At 41.5% G+C, this 17,885-nt stretch overlaps 1 protein-coding gene across 1 annotated transcript in view; it reads right to left on the bottom strand.

The window, feature by feature from the left end:
- GATB (glutamyl-tRNA amidotransferase subunit B) overlaps positions 1–17,885 on the bottom strand; it is a 43,947-nt gene that overhangs the window by 2,605 nt on the left and 23,457 nt on the right. Inside the window, exons 6-12 of the mRNA XM_068403124.1 lie at positions 17,238–17,351; positions 16,068–16,152; positions 15,654–15,698; positions 13,392–13,581; positions 6,776–6,909; positions 6,282–6,360; positions 410–544 (exon numbers count right to left, since the gene is read on the bottom strand). Of these exons, the coding sequence (XP_068259225.1) occupies positions 410–544; positions 6,282–6,360; positions 6,776–6,909; positions 13,392–13,581; positions 15,654–15,698; positions 16,068–16,152; positions 17,238–17,351 (782 nt within the window). The remainder of the gene's footprint in view (positions 1–409; positions 545–6,281; positions 6,361–6,775; positions 6,910–13,391; positions 13,582–15,653; positions 15,699–16,067; positions 16,153–17,237; positions 17,352–17,885) is intronic.

Genomic DNA, 17,885 nt, shown 5'->3' with positions numbered 1-17,885 from the left:
AGTTTAACAGTGTTGCCCTAATATCACAACAGATGACACAAAAATCAGAGTTATGCAGCTGGGTGGCCAGGTCAGGTTAATGGCAGTAGAGCTGAAGGGGGAAAGATCCCCCCAGTTTTGCTTTCCAGCATTAAATTTTTATGGTCTTTCAGAATGACTTAGTGCATTAGCCAGACTGGTAATTTCTTCTGCTGCTCATTTTGTGTATGCTTCAATTTCCAAAAAAACACTTAGTAAAATAAGGAAGAAGAAAAGCCTGATAATATCTGAGCAGCAGCTTCAATGCTCCTATACTGGCTCTAGAGCTCAAATGCCAATCAAAAGGAGAAAAAAAAGAGGCCATTTTAACCCCTTTTTAGTGCCACAGACTGCCATAGTGCACAAAGCTTCCCAGCACCACGACAATCACCTCATTTTCTTGTCCGTCAATCACCGCCTGGCAGATCTGTTCAAGCTCTTTTTCATCCTGTATCAGTTCAAGCTTCTTTTCCCTAACGATTTCAAGAGGAGTCTTCCCTTCTCCCTTCCACAGTTCTGCAAGCACCTGAAAATCACAATGAGTGGCAAAGGTCAGTATCTTGATGCATCCATGTTGTTTACATGCAGTATTTCAGCTACTGATCCAAGAAGCCAAATTTTAGTTAAAGCAAGAGCAGATTGTCTAAACGTGAACAAACCCAAGGTTTAATCCTATGCCTCACTGAAAGAGCTTTTGTACCCTCCCTCCTTTTCTGCATCCTGAAATAAGACAAAGCATTTTCACTCCCTGCACAAGTGCAGGTTAATGGTTCGCAACCGGTGCTCTGCAGCCTGCCACTGTACTGGGAGCTGCCCGCTACTACCAGTGATGATTTTTACTCTTCAAAGAAGTTTGACGAGCGCAGCCCCGTCTACCTTGCTGCACTGAGCCGCCACTCCCTCTCTGGAAGAGGGGGGCACCACAGCAGAGACTCTCACTGACTGCAAGGCTGTTCCTCCGGCAGTACTCGTGCTCATCTCATATTATTCACAAGCACTGGCTGGGAGCAGTAAGAAAATGCATTTCCATGAGAAATGTCTCTGCCCGGGAACTGACGATTAGCTGATTATTGCACCGAGTCCAGTCCCAGGTAACTCATCCCATTACCAGTCCTCATCAGCAAGCTGTAATGAGGATACACATGACAAAGCAGAAGAAAAATAGTGCCGAGCAGAATGAATGCAGCAGCTCCAGCCCACCTATGCATCACCTCCAAGCACTGGAGTGCCAGGCGAACCCAGGCCTCCAGAATAATCACTTGCTAATGCTAGTGTGTTTTCCTATGCTGTAGCAGGTCTAGCGCCCTGGAATAAACTTGAGAGAAGAGAACATTTATAAAAAACCAATTTCCTTGGGCAGTCATTTCTGTATTCCCTTTGCTCTTATTTCAGAGCTGTGGGAAGAGAGAAAGAAAACCCTTATTAAAACAGCTGCTTGTGCTCCATCCTGAGCTGAAGATGTAATTGTATGTTTGGGCCATTGCTGTGTACCAATATGGAAATGGATGTCCCATCAAAATTTCAGCATTAAATACTCATGGTAGGATGAAGAAGGGGCTGGGATGGGGAGGCGAGAAGGGGCATTCAAACTGCATGTTAAATAATTAGCAGGGCAGCAAGACAACTTAGGAAAAATGAAGCATGTGGGATGGTATCAGGAAAAATGAAGCATGTGGGATGGTATCTTAACTACCCCAGCAATTTTCTTCAGCATGAAGAATGTTCTGGTACAAAAGACCTTCAGTTAAACAATTTTGTAGCCACAACAGGTATTTAAGAACCATGCATTGACACAATTCCTACAAGAGAAGATTTGTTTGGCAGTGGTACCCCAAAGCTTTTTATGGGATCTTATCACACTGCTGGAGACCTTGAGAGAGGGTAATGTCATGCAGCTGTATTGTGGCAGCTACATCTTGTTTTTTCCCTGTAAGAGGGTTAAAGGCAGATTACAATAGTAAAGTTACTGATAAGCAGCCAGAGTTACAACCACTATAAGTAAAGCTTTCAGATGTTTATATCTAAATAAATCAATGCAGTATATGATGTCTTCTACAAGATACTCCTTCTAGTGCAATACTTAAAAATCATCACGCCAGTGGTACCTGGAATACCCCTAGAAAGAAATACATCCAACAGAGATGCAACCTGTTTGCAGCCGCCTGCCTTTTTTTTTCTTGCACTCCATTGTCACCCCAGGCAGCCCCCTCCCGCTCCCACCCTGAGGGCCCAGGCAGGAAGCTTTCTGTCCTCAAGGCCTCCCGGGGCACTGGGATAGCACATCACCCCTTGGAAGGAGCCTTGTCCTCTTTGCACAGCACAGCCCATAGCAAAAATACCCCCGGCAGGTCTGAAGTGCTGGACACTGAATAAGCCACACTGCTCTCCTGGAAAAAGGCAGATGTGATTTTAGGACGGTATGTATTCAAGCAGGATGCCTTTGGGCTGCAGGAAGGGAAAATCTGCAGCAAACAAAATCTATGCAGCCAACCACGGCAGAGTTACCCAGGAGCAACTCATACATCAGGCTGACTTAGATCAGGGGCAGGACAGCTTGACAGTCAGAGCTCCAGCTCTGATTCCCTTCTATTCCTATGCCAAACATCTCCTGGCACTGAGAAAAGCTTGCCCGTTCGAAACCTTGAAGGCACCACATTTTGCCCGTGACATCTGCATCATGTGTACTTTTCTACTTGGTAACAAGCATCTCCACTTAGCTAGTAGAGCAACAATGTTATCAAGGCCCTTGCTTGTTTACAGGTATGTAGGAAAGCAGAAAGAGATGTGGCCAAGACCTGTCAAAGATGCACTTTTAAAAATGTGTTTCTCCACTTGGCAAGGAGTACGAATCTAAAGAAAGCAGTTTAAAAAATGATTTCAACTCATTTACACAAACTGCCTGCACCAGAACAGGAGGATCAAATTATGAAGTCTCCAGAGCCAAAATGAGAATCTCAGGCCTCATTTCCATTACTGAAATCTCAGTAGTTTCTACTATTGATTCTTGCCTGAGCGTGATTATATTTTAATGATGTTCTGTGGTCTCTACCTACAAAAGCATAGCAGCAAACCATTGGTCAAGATGAATTAATCAGGACTTACATGTCTGGCTGCCACGGGCATCATATCAAACATTTTGCAACTGGTGAACGTGCCAGCTGACTGCCGTGCCTGAGAACGCTCCAACTGGAAACCCTATCTGCAGTGATCTGCTGCCAAGGGTGGGAGGGAAGCAGCAGGCAGTACCACTCAGTCAGTCCTGTGGGCATCTCTCCTTTCCAGGGATGGAAGCCTCCATGTCTGGCAGTTGTCCCTCAACCTCTGACAAAAGTGAGGGGCAGGCTGGGTCCAGTCCTCCAGATGGTATAGCCGTAATTGTCAAAGCAGATGGTTCTGTTTAGGTTTGTGTACTGTACTCATTTCGCTGCTATCTGCTTCAAAGTAGGGGTTGCCAAGTGTGGTCTGTTGAGTTATTCCTATGTGGGTGACCTAGTGCACCGCAGAAGCAAACAAGACCTGGGGGTCTGCTCTGCTCCATAGCCTGCTACAGATCCCCACTGAACGCATGACAAGGGGTGTCCACAGCGGAGTTGCTTCAGCAGGGCTCTCGGACAGCAGGGGCAAAGTTTTCTGCCTCCCTGGCCCAGGAACCAGCCTCCCCCCACAGGCCCTAACTACAAGGCTGGCCCCCTTATGCCAGAGGTGCACATCGCTGCCAGCCCTGCAAACCAGGGGCGAGGCAGGGCCCAGTCTTGGGCATAACTCCCCACCAGAACTGGTTTCAGCCCTAGTTGAGCAGCACTCAGGCAATCCCCCACTGTGGGCTTCAAATGGCGCCTCTGGGGTGGGGCCACAGCACCTGTCTGTGCAGGTCCCCTGCTCCAGACACGCTCACCCCACAGCCCTGCACGCCGGCAGAGCTGGAAGCTGCTACCCTTCGCACGAGGCACGCTGGTCTGAAACTGCTTCGGAGACCTCTGCAGTAGGATGCTATATTTGATTGGCAAGTTGGGCGAGCTCTGTAATTACCTAACGTGGTAATTAGGTAGCAGACAGTGCCCTTTCCTTGGCATATGCATCCTACTATACATGTTCTGTGTCTATAATCGCGCTCAGAGCTTTCATCTGCCTGTGTTTTAGTGCCTTATACAGCAGAGACCGAGACGCAAAACCTCTTAAAAAAATTTAGCTGTTAACAGCTTCCTGCAGTGAACACGTATGTGTATGCATGTCTGCGCGCTCACCCCACTGAACACTTCCATCCGTTCTTGTTGGATCTGTCTCTACCGCTGCAGTTTCATTCTCTCCCACCCCAAGTGCGCAATTCATCTGCTGTTGTGTATATATAGCCCTTTCTGCCCTCAGGCCATCCAGTAATCTCTGGCCTACTGCTGAGAATTGTTATAAACATTTGTTATTCTTCCAACATCCAGGCAACCAAAATACTTTTCTAAATGTGGCAAGGTTGCCTGCAGTTTGATAGCATTGCTCAGTGATGGCAAACAGTACTGTTATTTCTCTGTGTCCAATTTCAGAACACAGAGGACAACATGCACATTACAAGGAGTTGGTAATTAAACAAGAAAAGCATCTCTGAAATTCTTGACATTTCATAACCTGTCAGAAGTGCTGGCACACAAATATATCACAAGGCAAGAGGCTCCAGTAGAAGAGCATTAGTACCCTGTCTTTACGTCCACAAGGAAGCCGAGAGTTAAGACTGGAGTTCTGAAGCTCCCCTTTCAAACACAGACACCAAACTGATGGGTGTGGCCATAGACCCTGCAGGCACAGAACCGCTCTGCATTCGAATGCTTTTCCTATTAATACTTTCTCTCCTTTTCAAGCTTTTACTTTCCAATCCAAAATTTCCAATGCACATGCCTGAAGTCAGGCACTTGAAGCCTTATTTCTGACGCCTGTCATATGCAGCTGGCTATCTGGAGAAGCAAGACCAGCAACAAGACTGACTAAATTAAGAACCACAAGCATCTCCAAAAAAGAAAACAACAAACAGGAAGTTTAACTGTCTCTGAGTAGGGTAAAGGAGCCACATTTGCAACAGTTACACTTGGTTTAAAATCATGCAAAAAAAAAGTGCAACTGACTTCAATAACTATTCCAAAGTTGTACTTGGATTAAATCAATAACGTGCTAGAAAGATGGAAACCTGCCCTGTGTATTTCAGAGTGTTTAAAAGCTTGGAAGCAGACAAGGCAAGTTAAGTATCTTCATTAAGAGTTTCACTGATGAACACCTGAAAAGAAGCAAAGTCATCTATGTACTTATCTAGAGGATAATAATTAATCTGAAAAGTACAATGCATTCCACATAAATGAGACGGCAACAATTCAAGGTGAATGACAGATTATTCCTTATCACAAAAAACCTCCAAATTTTGTCTATAGACACAGCAGTCACCGTACCCATCATAAGCAGTTCACAATTTCAGATACAAATCATCAAGAGCTGATTTTTCAGACTGTCCTAAGCAAGATGATATTTAAAAAGAGGGAGAAACTAGCTTTACCGCCAGTACTTGCTTGAGAGGTCCACGATAGCACTTGCTCAAAGAAGCAAGGATAAAAGCAAGGCCAGACCTCTCCACTTTTGACTCAGGGGTACACCAAAGCAGAACTTGTTTTGTGACTACACTCGAGAATTATATCCTTTTCCACATGCTAATGCTTGGGCACATAGACCTTACTGTCCCTTAGTACCTACTAACTGATACTCTCAGCTTCACTGCAGTCATGGACTAGCTCCCACTGACCTTTCACTCAGGTCTGACTCGAACTGTGAAATTGAGATCTAGTGTCCAGTCTGTTCAGAAGCAAGATTTATTTAACTAGCTTCAGTTCACACTGTTTAAATCTACTATTTGGCTTGTGCCCTCTTCTAACACTGAATATGCAGATGTATCTGTGAAATTATACACACATGAGGCATTTTCATCTATTATATCTATATAGTAGATACAAAATTTATCCTTCCTCAACACTCTCAATATTTTCCTTTAATGAAAAATAAAAGAATTGCTCTTTATAACTATTTTAAATTATGTCTTGTGGACTTTCTAAATAACATATGTGATGAAAGGCTTGGAAATTTAATAGCAGTTAGAAGATGTGCAATTTGAATTTTCAGTCTCATAAAACTCATAAAGCAACCGACGTACTGGTACACACTGATTATAAAATTGCTACACGAATGGAGTAAACAGCCACAGATTCAAAGTGCAGTAAAATCAAAAAGGTACTTACCTGCTTTGCTGCTGTAGAAGAAATTTCTTTCTTTTCTAGAAGGTTTAGAAGGTCAGCCAGGAGAAAAGAACTGACTGGGCTAGGGAAAAAGGGGGCAGAAGTTACCTCAGAGAATAAAGTGGAGTAATATATCTAGGCTACTATTGCTTGCCTAAAGATAACACAGTTTAGCACGACAAGCTAGTATTTTTCCTCATGGCACACTATATTCAGCTTTGGTATTGACTGCCTGATTATGCCTTACCATTGTCAAATTCCAAAGAAGGAAGACTCTGACTACTAAACTACATGGTCCTCTTCTCTGCAAGGTATTTGGTTAACTTCATCCAGCATAACGGCATGAAGGCCTACGTAGCACTGCCTAGCGTAACAAACTTCACAAACAGTAACTAAAGCAGAAGCGAGCAATGGAGTGACACAATACTATTCATGGTATGTACTCATGAGCAAAGGATCACTTTTGTTTCACCACTGCAGTCATCAAGAAGCCTGACCTTTCCTTTACTGTGAGGGAATGCTGTTTCAAATAACTGAGCAGGTAATTTAGAATCCAGCCGACCACTTTCTTTGGCTTCATCTGGGTCTGTTTTACCACATTTTCAAAGAATTCTGTTAATCCGTCTTCATTCTGTTTAAGAAAAGTTAAATGCATCAAAAACATGGCAGAGTGCAAACATGTTTAATTATAAAATTACATTTGGAGTATAAATACTGAATCCTAAAGTTAACTTGGTTTAGTGAATTCATTGTAAACTCACAAGACTTTATAGTAATTTTATTAACACAGCAGCAAACAAACTATGCTACATCTAGAATAGGTACATACATATAGCTTATCTGCCAGCCCGTCTGTTTCAATGGAACTTCCAATAAAGGAGTGATCTTCTTTCCTTAACTCCTCCCTAAAATTAGCATTTGGGGAAAAGCTTTCTCATCTCCTCATGTGTTTTAAATATGTATAATGCTAGAAAACATAATGCTGCCATCTAACAGACTGTCATGCTACCTTTTACCAAGAAGAGATTTTTCTTGAAACTGTTTACAGATATTTCACTCCTGATCTTGCAATCACTTCTGTTTATTTTGGATTGAAGGAATAAGTTTAGCTTGCATTCACCCTTCAATAATAGGAAAAGGTCACACTGTAAGAAGCAAGGTTTTATTTTTCTAGTTTTTTCAGAGGAGCTTTTCCACAGCACCCTAAATGCTCAGAAGGTATGACAGTAGGGGATTCAATTTATAGCCTAAGTGAAATCTGAGATTGTTTTTAGAAGAACAGATACTGCACAGTCTGTTGAATGCTGTGCTGTTTGTCACCAAGGCATTGATGGATCTTTTAACTGCAGCACAGAACTCATTAGGTCTGCTGAAGGCTGAAGAGATATTAAGTGGCAGCTCCTACCTTTTCAAGGAGGAATCCAAACCCAGCGTGCCACTGGACTTCTGCAGTGTATGGCATAAATGCATAGGACAAGCCAGCTCCCAGAAGTTGTGAGAGGTAACAGTTTCAAGACAGCCAAGGAGCTATTCTAAGTATACTGTCATCACAGCAAAAACATTTTCCAAGTGCATACTGACTGCAGCCAGATCTCTGAACAGTTCTGAGCAAAAAGAGTGCAGGTACACACTAAACCAAAGCCTGACTTTTCCACTCAAACACACCCCATCAAAGCAGTCTCATTTGCCCTTGTTTTTAAAGGCAATTTATCACCATAGCAATACAGAATTTTACACTTTCTTCCTCAAAACTTTCACAATACAAACTTCCAACAGCTCTATATACTACATTTTTCATTGGTAATGATGTATGGCTTTTGAGAAGACTGCAGACTACTGCTCTCTGTTCTGTGAAACAGAACAAAATATACTTAGATCAATGGTTGATGTGCTGTAAAACTGGTGTGAATAAAAATCAGATCGGTCCCCTTTACCCTGAGACCATGAGCAAAGAAACCAAGTTCTCAGCCTAGGAAAGCCACTGAAGTCTTTTGTGAACCAAGGTAAATCTTGTAACTCCCCCTATTTATCTCTCTAATACAGACATAATTCCCTTCTTTCCCAGTGTTCTTACAAATTTAACTAGCAGTTATTTTGTAATCAAATAATGTAAAATCTAAGGCTAAAGAGACTGAGGAATAAATTTGGCTTAAAAAAAAACAGTAAGGGAATGACATGATTACCAAAGTACAGTAAACTTGACTAAAAACTGTGTGTGTGTTAAGTGGAATTACTAAAATGATGCATTACTAAATACTGTACTCTTTCTAATTCACCCCAGGATTCATTAGCACAAACAAACACTGATTATTTAAACAGCGGGTTCCCTTCCACAAAAACATCTGTCCAATTTAGGTAGGAAAAAGCGAGCACGTATAAATGCTGGTTTCTTTACACATGCTGCAGAAGGTTTTACAAACACTCCAGGCAGAGTAGGCCTAGCTACAACATTATGCAAACAAAAACAATGTCTGCGGATGCCACATGTCTGAACGGAGGCTACACAGCTCAGACACAGCACGTCCAACACTTCTATCATGTATAGGCCAGAGAGGGTATCTCTAGCAGTGGGCACATTCAGATCTCTGGATACCAACAGCTGTCTGGAGCTACAGCTCTGACCCTGCTGCCAGACCTCTGACAATCAAGGACAAAGATACCCAGCCTTCACGTTTTAATCAGATGATTTCCAGGTAGCAAGAGGAGAAAAGCCCAGGAATACTCAGAGAGACAGACTTACATATGCTACCAGGTACCAAACCCCATACTCACTGCTTGTGCACATAAAAATAGACATAATCCCCAAAATTCCTTTGCATTTTGTTTTAGGTTTTTTAAAGTTACTGTCATTTTCTGCAGCCAAAGAGTAAGAAAACCCAGCAACGCAAGACTGAAATGAATAAGGCAGAATGTCAAAACACCAAAACGACTGACAAAAATGAAACGTTTTCCTTATTTTCTTGCTATATTAGAAAAATGCAGGCATAACTTGATTAGCTTCCATTTCTAGATACTGTACTACTTGAATTTGACTTTAATTTGTTCTGCATGTTGGTCAACTTTTTTCATGTCAAATTCACTCCAACTACCAACACACACACCACCATCCCTTGTGACAGATGTGAGCTGAAAACCGCTGCACGCTCTGACGTGCTGGTTTACAGGAACGCTAACTGACTGTTCTCCCTTAATTCTGAATAACGCAGTCTAATCTTCATAGAAGAAAAACAGAAACGTGGAATTGCAGCACTGTGTTTGTGATCCAGGCCCACTTGGTGCTCCCATTACACACCAAATATGCTGTAATTTATTCATTAGGGTCTCACTGGCATGAAATCTGACATACCAATATTTCAACCAGACACAAATTTCTTTCTTAAGCATGGTTTAAAATGATCATTTAATAGTACTGAGATGTCAAATAAACTACTGGTGGAGTGATTCCAGATGCTTTTAAGCAAGTTTAAAACAATACATTATTTTACAAAATACCATGGGTACAATCTTTAGGGACATTGGGTCTGTAATGCAAACTTATGCTTTTAAAGACCAATAATGTTTCCCAAAGAACTGAAGAAGAAAAATACATCAATGTTAACAAATAAAATGTCATTTTCTGCTTTCTTATTCCCATTTTCACCATCACATTTCCCACAATAACCAACTGTGAGGTAACAACTGCTGCAAAAATGTGCAAGACTGTCAGGGAGAAAACCAGAAAATCTAGCCTATTAAAGCAGACAAGCAGAGCAGACAAAGAAAGTTCAAGCTTTTTCCTACAGCTTCTTATAAAATGATTTAACTTCTAAAAGTAAGCATAAAGTCACCTGCACATCAACATGTATGAGGATGGCTTGTCATAAACAAAATGGTCAAAACCAACTTCTACAGCATCCCACTTTTGACTGTTCGAAGGATTCACTGGTGTAATTGTTCCACCAAAGCAATAAAGGAAAGCCCAAATGGAACTGCCACTTTTATCTGAGTAAGCAGAGGAACAGTAAATGTACAGGAAGACTTGGAATTCAGATGAGAAAGGCAGTGGTTTTTTTCTAATGCTGTACTGTGACAACTGATCCATCTTTTGGCTGGACCTCCCTGCACTTCAGCATGCTTTTTGAAAACAAAACGTCACATTAATGTCTATGCCTATTCATCTTACGGTTTTGACTCAATAGGAAGCAAGACAAAATTATTATAATACTCTAAGTGGTAAAGTTGTCAGAGATCCTTCTTGACCAAAGTATTTGCCAGCCTACCAGTTTACACAGCAAAGTAGAAATTGCATGCAGAAATTGAGTACTCAAATACCATGGAGTCTACGTGGCTCAAAGAATTGTATCTTTATGAATACGAAGAGTTCTACATGAAGAAAATCAGCAATTTCATTTATTTTTGCAATTTATACAAAACTGTCAAAAATGTAGTAGTTTACACTTAAGAAATTTCAGATATAAAGATATTAATAGGTAACACTCTCCTTCCCTTTCAGTACATCTTGTAACTAGGCAAAGCAGGAGTTTCAGATTCTCAGTATTACAGTACGTACAGGTAGCTATTGTATATGAGAATAAAGCTCACGAAGTAAGCTCGGAAAGTAAGTTGCATGCTGAAGTATGGTGGTGTTTTATTGTAACTTTGCTGCATAATGTTTTCTCTAACAAGTTGGCAGAGAACAGAGATTTTGCATTTTAGAGTCATCCCTCTACCACTGCAATTTATTTAATGAGCACTCCTGGGCGCTCTAACCTGAAAGAATGCTCATTAGATCTGTGCATCTGGCCCTATCAGCAATCTTCTGCAACTTCTGATGTAAGCTTAACATAGCAACAGACATATCGTTTTCAGATGAATTAAGGTTAACTAGTCTCCCAGTGAACAGGCAAGCAACTTTTATGGAGAGTATACATGCTGCCATTCTAATGCACAATAAAAGAAGACCCGCACTGAAGAACAAGTTCGCTTGATGCATTCAAATGGATGCATTATCTTATTACAAGCTGATCCCAAATTTCAGCTTGGAGCTCATTAATTGTCTTACACGTTGCAAAAAGGAAAAAAAGTGAAAAGGGAAAAAGCAAAGGCAATAGTGGATTTCAGAGAACAGCTGGCAAGAAAGGGCAATTGATGAGGCAAATATATAGGGCTAGGTGACAGAGATGACAGAAACTACACAGCAGAAGCCATCAGTACTAGCAAAACTGAAACGCGCCAGAAGTGGGTTGATGCCAAGTGAAAGGAGTGGGTGTACTGGGTCTGGCTGGGGTGGAGTTTATTTCCTTAAGAGCAGCCCATAGGCTGCTGTGTTTTGGATTTGTGAGTAAAGCAGCGCTGACAGCACCCCGGTGTTTTGGCTACTGCTGAGCAGTACTATCTCTTTTTCCCACCCTGCCCCCAACAGCGAGTAGGGCAAGGGTGGGCACGAAGTTGGGTGGGGACACAACATGGACAGCTAACCTAAAACGACCAAGGGGATATTCCATGCCATATAATGCTTGGCTCAACAAGGAAAATGGAAGGAGATTTTGGGGGAGGTAGTCATTGTCATTGGTCTGACACTGGCTGCACATCAGCCTACTTGTGGGAGGTGGTGCATGATTGCATTTGCATCACTTTTGGGTTTTTCCCTTCCTCTTTCCTTCACTTATTTAAGTGTCTTTATCTCAAAGAATCAGTCTTCTCACTTTTGCTCTTCCTATTCTTTTCTCTGTCCCACTGGCAGGGGAAATGAGCAAGCAGCTGTGGTGGTTAGCAGCTGGGGCCAACCCACCACAGAGGGGGAGAAAAAGAAAAAAAAGTCAGAAAAAAGGATTCAGGACCTATCTACCCTTTTGACATCTGTTTATTTTAATATGTGAGAAATATGTTGATGTGAAAAAACGCGTGCATGGACAGGAATACTGGCTGCAAAATTTTGCAGCTTATACAATGAAATAGAAAGGTAAGAACTACTGACACCTCTTGATGCTATCGCTGCAGCCTCATGACTTTGAAGAGACTTACGACTCACCTGCTCACCAAACAGTAAAAAGATCTGCAACTCACTAAAATGGCACACCACCACAAAAGCAGTTTTCCTAACAGCTTTCTTCAGAAGAAAGAGCCATTTTTTTCAGTAGAACCAGCTTCTGTACAAGTGTATTAAATTACAGACACACAAAGGAGGGATATTAAGTAGTTATGTGCACTGCTCTCCCTCCATTTATAGTCAAAGGAAAGGAACTCCTCCAGAGCACAATTTAAAGTACTTATGGTTCCCCTCTGAATCTTACTCTAAAGAAGTCCTTTTCCTTCTGTCTCCACTAATCACAGAGGTAACCACAGCACAACACTGTCCTAGCTTAGCTGGCTATGTGAAATGTCTAATCTTGGGTGGGTACACTAACCCCCACACAGCGTTACCAGTGGCAAACAGAGATAATGCACTTTGTATTTAAGAAGCTCAAAGTCCTTTCGAATAATTTTGGAAGTTATGAGATTTTGCTGTCACTTCCTTATTTATATCCGTATTTGTCACATCCTTTTCTTTCTCATCCCCTCTTCTGAATCTATCCCTGGTAAGCTGCATTGTGCGGTCAAAGTTGATGTTGCACAGCCATTGTACAGCCAAGAATAAGTCTGGTTTTTTTCAAAATAATGTGGAAGCTAGATCAACAGGCACGTGAAGCTGAAAGATTTAAACTTTGGGGTTTGCTTCTGCAGTCAGGAAAACACGTCTATTAAGTTTTTAAATACTGACAATGTGCCCAGCCTTGTACCAGACCCAAAGACAAGAAGAGCAGGCACTTGCAGACAAGGGTTTGTCAGTAGAAGTTGTACATTTGTTGCAGTCACGGGTGCATCCATGTGTAGACAGAGAACATCAATATTAAATAATAGTTATTCGACTGCACCTTGCATGAGAAACACTTCTAGGTGCACTGTGCATGGTTTCTTTTCCCCAACATTCTATGTGCATGACTCCAAGGTACAAAGTACGCATTGGACGTATTTCCAAATAAAAAACATCCACGAGAACTGACAGCCGGTTAATATGACATTTGTAAATCTTTTCAAAAACAGTGCAACTTTGACGTTTCTAGGCTTATTTTAGCACTTGATCAATAGACTCACCAATAAGGCGAAGCTGTGTTCAGGAAGAATCCCATACTGTTCAACAAGCTTTGCTCGCTTCACACTGGGGAGGTCAGGAAGTCTCTCATGAATCCAATCAATATTTACCACTTGCTGATGGTTCATATTAGCTGGCAAAGATTTCGCATCGTACAGAATCAATGGAGGAAGGTTTGGCTCTGGCATGAACCTAGTAAAAATGAAGAAAAACTCCTTTATAATTATTTTCAGTCAGAAGCTAAACAATAGGGAATAAAATTTATATCACAAGTTTATACCTACCTGGAAGTTGTATTACTATTTCAACTAAACAAAATATTAAAAATTCATGACTTTAACAGTTTATCACTGTTAAATAGCAACAGATCAGCCCCGGAACTGCTGGAAAGCCTGTTTTTTTGCTTTGAGTATTTGCCACTGATCGTCAAAGAGTTGATGATAGAAGAGGGGTAATTAAAGCACTTCTGCACCCAAGATAATAACAAAAAAACCCAATAAACCCAGTAAGAATAGATATGGAAACAACCCACTCCTTTTGGCATCAAGCATGAATTGTGGATCTGGACAAAAATGAGAGTGGACTGGCAGGGAAAAACCCAGATTGACAGCCAACTGCCAGAAGTGATCTGGGCAGGTTGTAACCTTTTCCAGACTAACTTCAAAAATCTTGATGAAATCTCATGCTGTGCTAAAAGCAAAGTTACTGTGCTCAGAAGGGTGCCATCACAGAACAAAAGGCTCCCTTAAAGAGAAGGCCAATTCAAACCATTCGAACAACTGCGATTGAAGCAGAAATCTCACTCTTACATGATCAAATGAGGGGTTCAAAAGTACCAGAATAAAGGACATTGGGCACCCTCTACATTTACTATAATGATTTCTACTTCAAATCTGCCTAAACATAGATTTTAATGTATAATGTTCAACAGTAAGTTACAAAAAAAAAATGAAAAAAACAGTTTAATACTGATCATAATCTTAGTACTAGTAATAATCTTTCTGGTCTTTATTTGAAATATCTTAAACCCACCAGTTTTGCCCAGGTTTTACTGAATTTTCTTTTGCATTTGTTCGAATTAGTCTTGTTAAATAAGCCTCATGCCAGACCCTACCATAATAAGGAATTCACAAAATGATCACTGCCTTTTCTGATGCATTTCTACAAACAATAATTTAAAAAGCAGATTTAAATTTAAAGTTTGTGGGATGTTTTCAAAATCTTTGCTCTGCCCTAGTAAGATCAGTGGTAGAATATATGTAGATTTAACAGGAACACAGATATGGCAAAGCTAAGAAGCTCTGAAAGTTCTCCTGCAGAACTACAATTCTCCAGCTGGGAAGTGAACTCTGGGAGTAACAGGAAGATTGTATCTGGGATGCAAAGCTAAGGAACTACTGGGAGGCTCAGCGCTAAGATGGCCCTAAGCAGGGGAGAAGGCAGGCACGCACAGAGCAGGAGAAAGGGTGCCCAGAGCAATCAGCAATCGCAGAGCTGCATCTCTCTTCCCCATCCCACCCAGACACCGCTGTGATTGCCTCCTGTGCTAGGGCTCTAAGCAGCTGTGCTGCTGCTTTGCAGCATTGCCCCAGCACTTGTTCCCAGCAGCACTGTGTCCCAACAGGACTCATGCCTTGTCCCCTCACCCTCCGTCTTAATTCTTCTTGGGTGGCTGTTTATGGTTTGATGGCTGTCATCTCACACTGACAGAAGGCAAGAAGTACTTAGCAGGTAACATCTTCATGAGGTCTACAAAGATTTTAAGGTAGAAACCTGCCTATGAATGCTGACACCTTTCAATAGGAGTTAGGATTTTCAAACAGCGATTGCGATCTACGATCACAGAATTTAAGCATGGAGAGGCGGGGCCTGCTATCTGAAAATCATTTCCCTCAGTATTTACTTAAAGCAGGAGCAACGCTTAACTCAGAATATTCTTACGTTTTATGTCAGGCATTCTAAACAATACACTTGTACCGGCCACAAAGTACACCTTCAACTTACTCTCTTTGAGCTAAGGTACTCCAGCTTAGTTTTTGGGAAAGGTCCAGGGGTTTTAGCAGAGATGAGACAGTTCTAGATTTGAACTGCTCAGACTAGCACTGATTTTGATAGGTGTCTTCCCTTCCAGTGGAATGTAAACTTTCAATACATACCCACTATGCTGACTAACTTTACATGCTTGTTGCACTGACTACGCTTCAGAAATGAAATAAATTCTCAGTTCTTGAAATGTTAACTTTATTAAAAAAATAAATAAATACCTATAATCCTGTTTTCCTTCTTTGTCTCTCATTGGTACAGTGCACCTAAAATAAAAACAGAACAAGTAAGATGTGGTAAGAGGTACACCACCGAATTAGGTTTAAAAACAAAAAAAAACAAAAACTTCGCCTCATGAAGATCAGGAGAGCTTCTTAAAGCCACTTCAAAAAATGTGTGTATGTAAGAGGGCAGTCATTTTCACACAGACACTGCTTGATGTAGCACACAATCTGTTGTGAAGAAGCCTCAACTGTAAGAATAAATTACTACCTGTGAGGAGAGTATGCTTGTGAACATTAGCTTTAGAAGACAGAAGTTGAGCAATACTATGTTACCTCTCCTGATCATGTCACTAAGTACCCGTGGTGCTCTAAAGCTGCTATTCCTGACGCTCCTCCAAAATAAAAACTCACCCAAGCTTGGAATCAAAGGCTCTTGTTTCATTCAGAATTATTCCTCCATTTTCAAGTTCTTCAATTTGCCTCTGTATTTCATAGTCTGACAGAAACAAAAGAAAAAAGAGTAAGCTCGTTATGTTGCACTATTAGCTTCTGTACATTCCATTATTTCATTTTTCACTGCTATGCAATAATGGAATAGTTGGTTGTTTTAACCTTAATGAAATCAACAGCAGTAGTTACAGTCAGAATTATCAGTCACTGTCTCTGTTTCTTTCTTTGCACTGTTTCTTTCTCTGCATGTTTTCCTCATCTTCTTTCATTCCCTTTAAATAGAAAAAATTTTCTCACAGGCACTGCAGCCAAGCCATACATTCCTAGGGACCTTCCAATCACCCACTTGAGTTTTCTTTTGGAGATGTAATAATCATCCTTTCTTGCTCATACCCAAGCTGCATCTGAACTTCATACACACCATCTACAGTACTCAATGGAAAGCAATCATCTACATTGGAGGACACAAAGCTACTGCTAACATACTTCAGTATTAAGCATGCTAGGCATTGAATCATTTGCTTTATTCTTCTTGCAGGCAGTGGGTTACCTCTGCAAGAAAACTGCAGACTAACATGGCTGCTATCCCCACAGTACCCCATACTTAGAATTACTCTGTCAGGGGCTGGTCCACAAGGAGGGATAAGCCAGGAGGTGAGGGTGACCGCAGCATAGGCAGTGCCCTCACTGACTAAGTCTCACTAGTCTGAACAGCACGGGCAGAGACGTGTGCTACTAACAGGGTCTACTGACAGTCTCAGTCAAGGTGAGGGGATGAGTTGGGTCCAGGGTCCATCCAGGGAGTTCAAACAGAAGCAGCAGGAGGTAAGTCCAGAAACAAGACTGGGAACGAGACTAAAGAACAGGTCCAAGGTCCATCAGGAGACAGGACTGAAAACTGGCACACCTGTGATGTAGCTCAGGCAAAGTCTGAAGGCCCCAGCCTGAGCTAAAATGGGACTTCTGGTCCCATGGGCAAGGTGCATGGATGGGACACCCAGATGAAACCAGTCAGGGCATTTAAGGCCAATTACTGCACTCAGGAAATGAAGTGTCAGACCACATAAAATGAAATATGTCAGACCACATAAAATATCTACAATGCTCCTGTAATGAAGCAACCACATTCACCTACTGCTTTTGCCAGAAATCGTATGCTATTGATATTCTTCACTTCAGTCCTCACTCCGTACGGCTCTCCAGGTCGATGCACAGAAACATTGGCATCCACTCTCAGCTGACCCTCTGTAAAAGGAAACTTCATCAACAGAATAGTCTGCCCTGTAAACTAGAGTAAAAACCTTGGCATGCATTAATAAACTGCATGATATGTGCAGAGCATTAATAGCAGACTTCCATATGTTCAGAGAGGAGTAACAACCACCTCATCATAGCATTCTGTTTGTGATTTCATCTTGAGACTCTGCCTCCAATCATTCAAAATCTTCTGAGAATACTAGTTTTTGAAAAAAAAATACTGCTGATAATTCCTCTCAGAGAAAACTGCATGGTGCAGTGCAGCACAGATCCTCTAAGCCATGCAGTGAAAAAAGCTCCCGATTCACAGCTCTTAAACAAATGGCAGAATTAGACAAGCAATTTAAAGTGGTGGACTGTGAGCTCCCATTCCTCTAAAACCAGCATAAAAATACCTTTTGGAATTACAATTTGATGGATATATACTACCCTAGCATGGAACACAATAACTTACAGCTATGTTGAACAGATTTACTAAGGTGTTCTTGGAAATTTACTGCTCAAGGACAAAAATGTGAGTAG

The sequence above is a fragment of the Nyctibius grandis genome, chromosome 6 (genome assembly GCF_013368605.1).
Source record: "Nyctibius grandis isolate bNycGra1 chromosome 6, bNycGra1.pri, whole genome shotgun sequence".
Classification (NCBI taxonomy): domain Eukaryota; kingdom Metazoa; phylum Chordata; class Aves; order Nyctibiiformes; family Nyctibiidae; genus Nyctibius; species Nyctibius grandis.
This window is presented reverse-complemented; position numbering and strand designations above follow the sequence as displayed.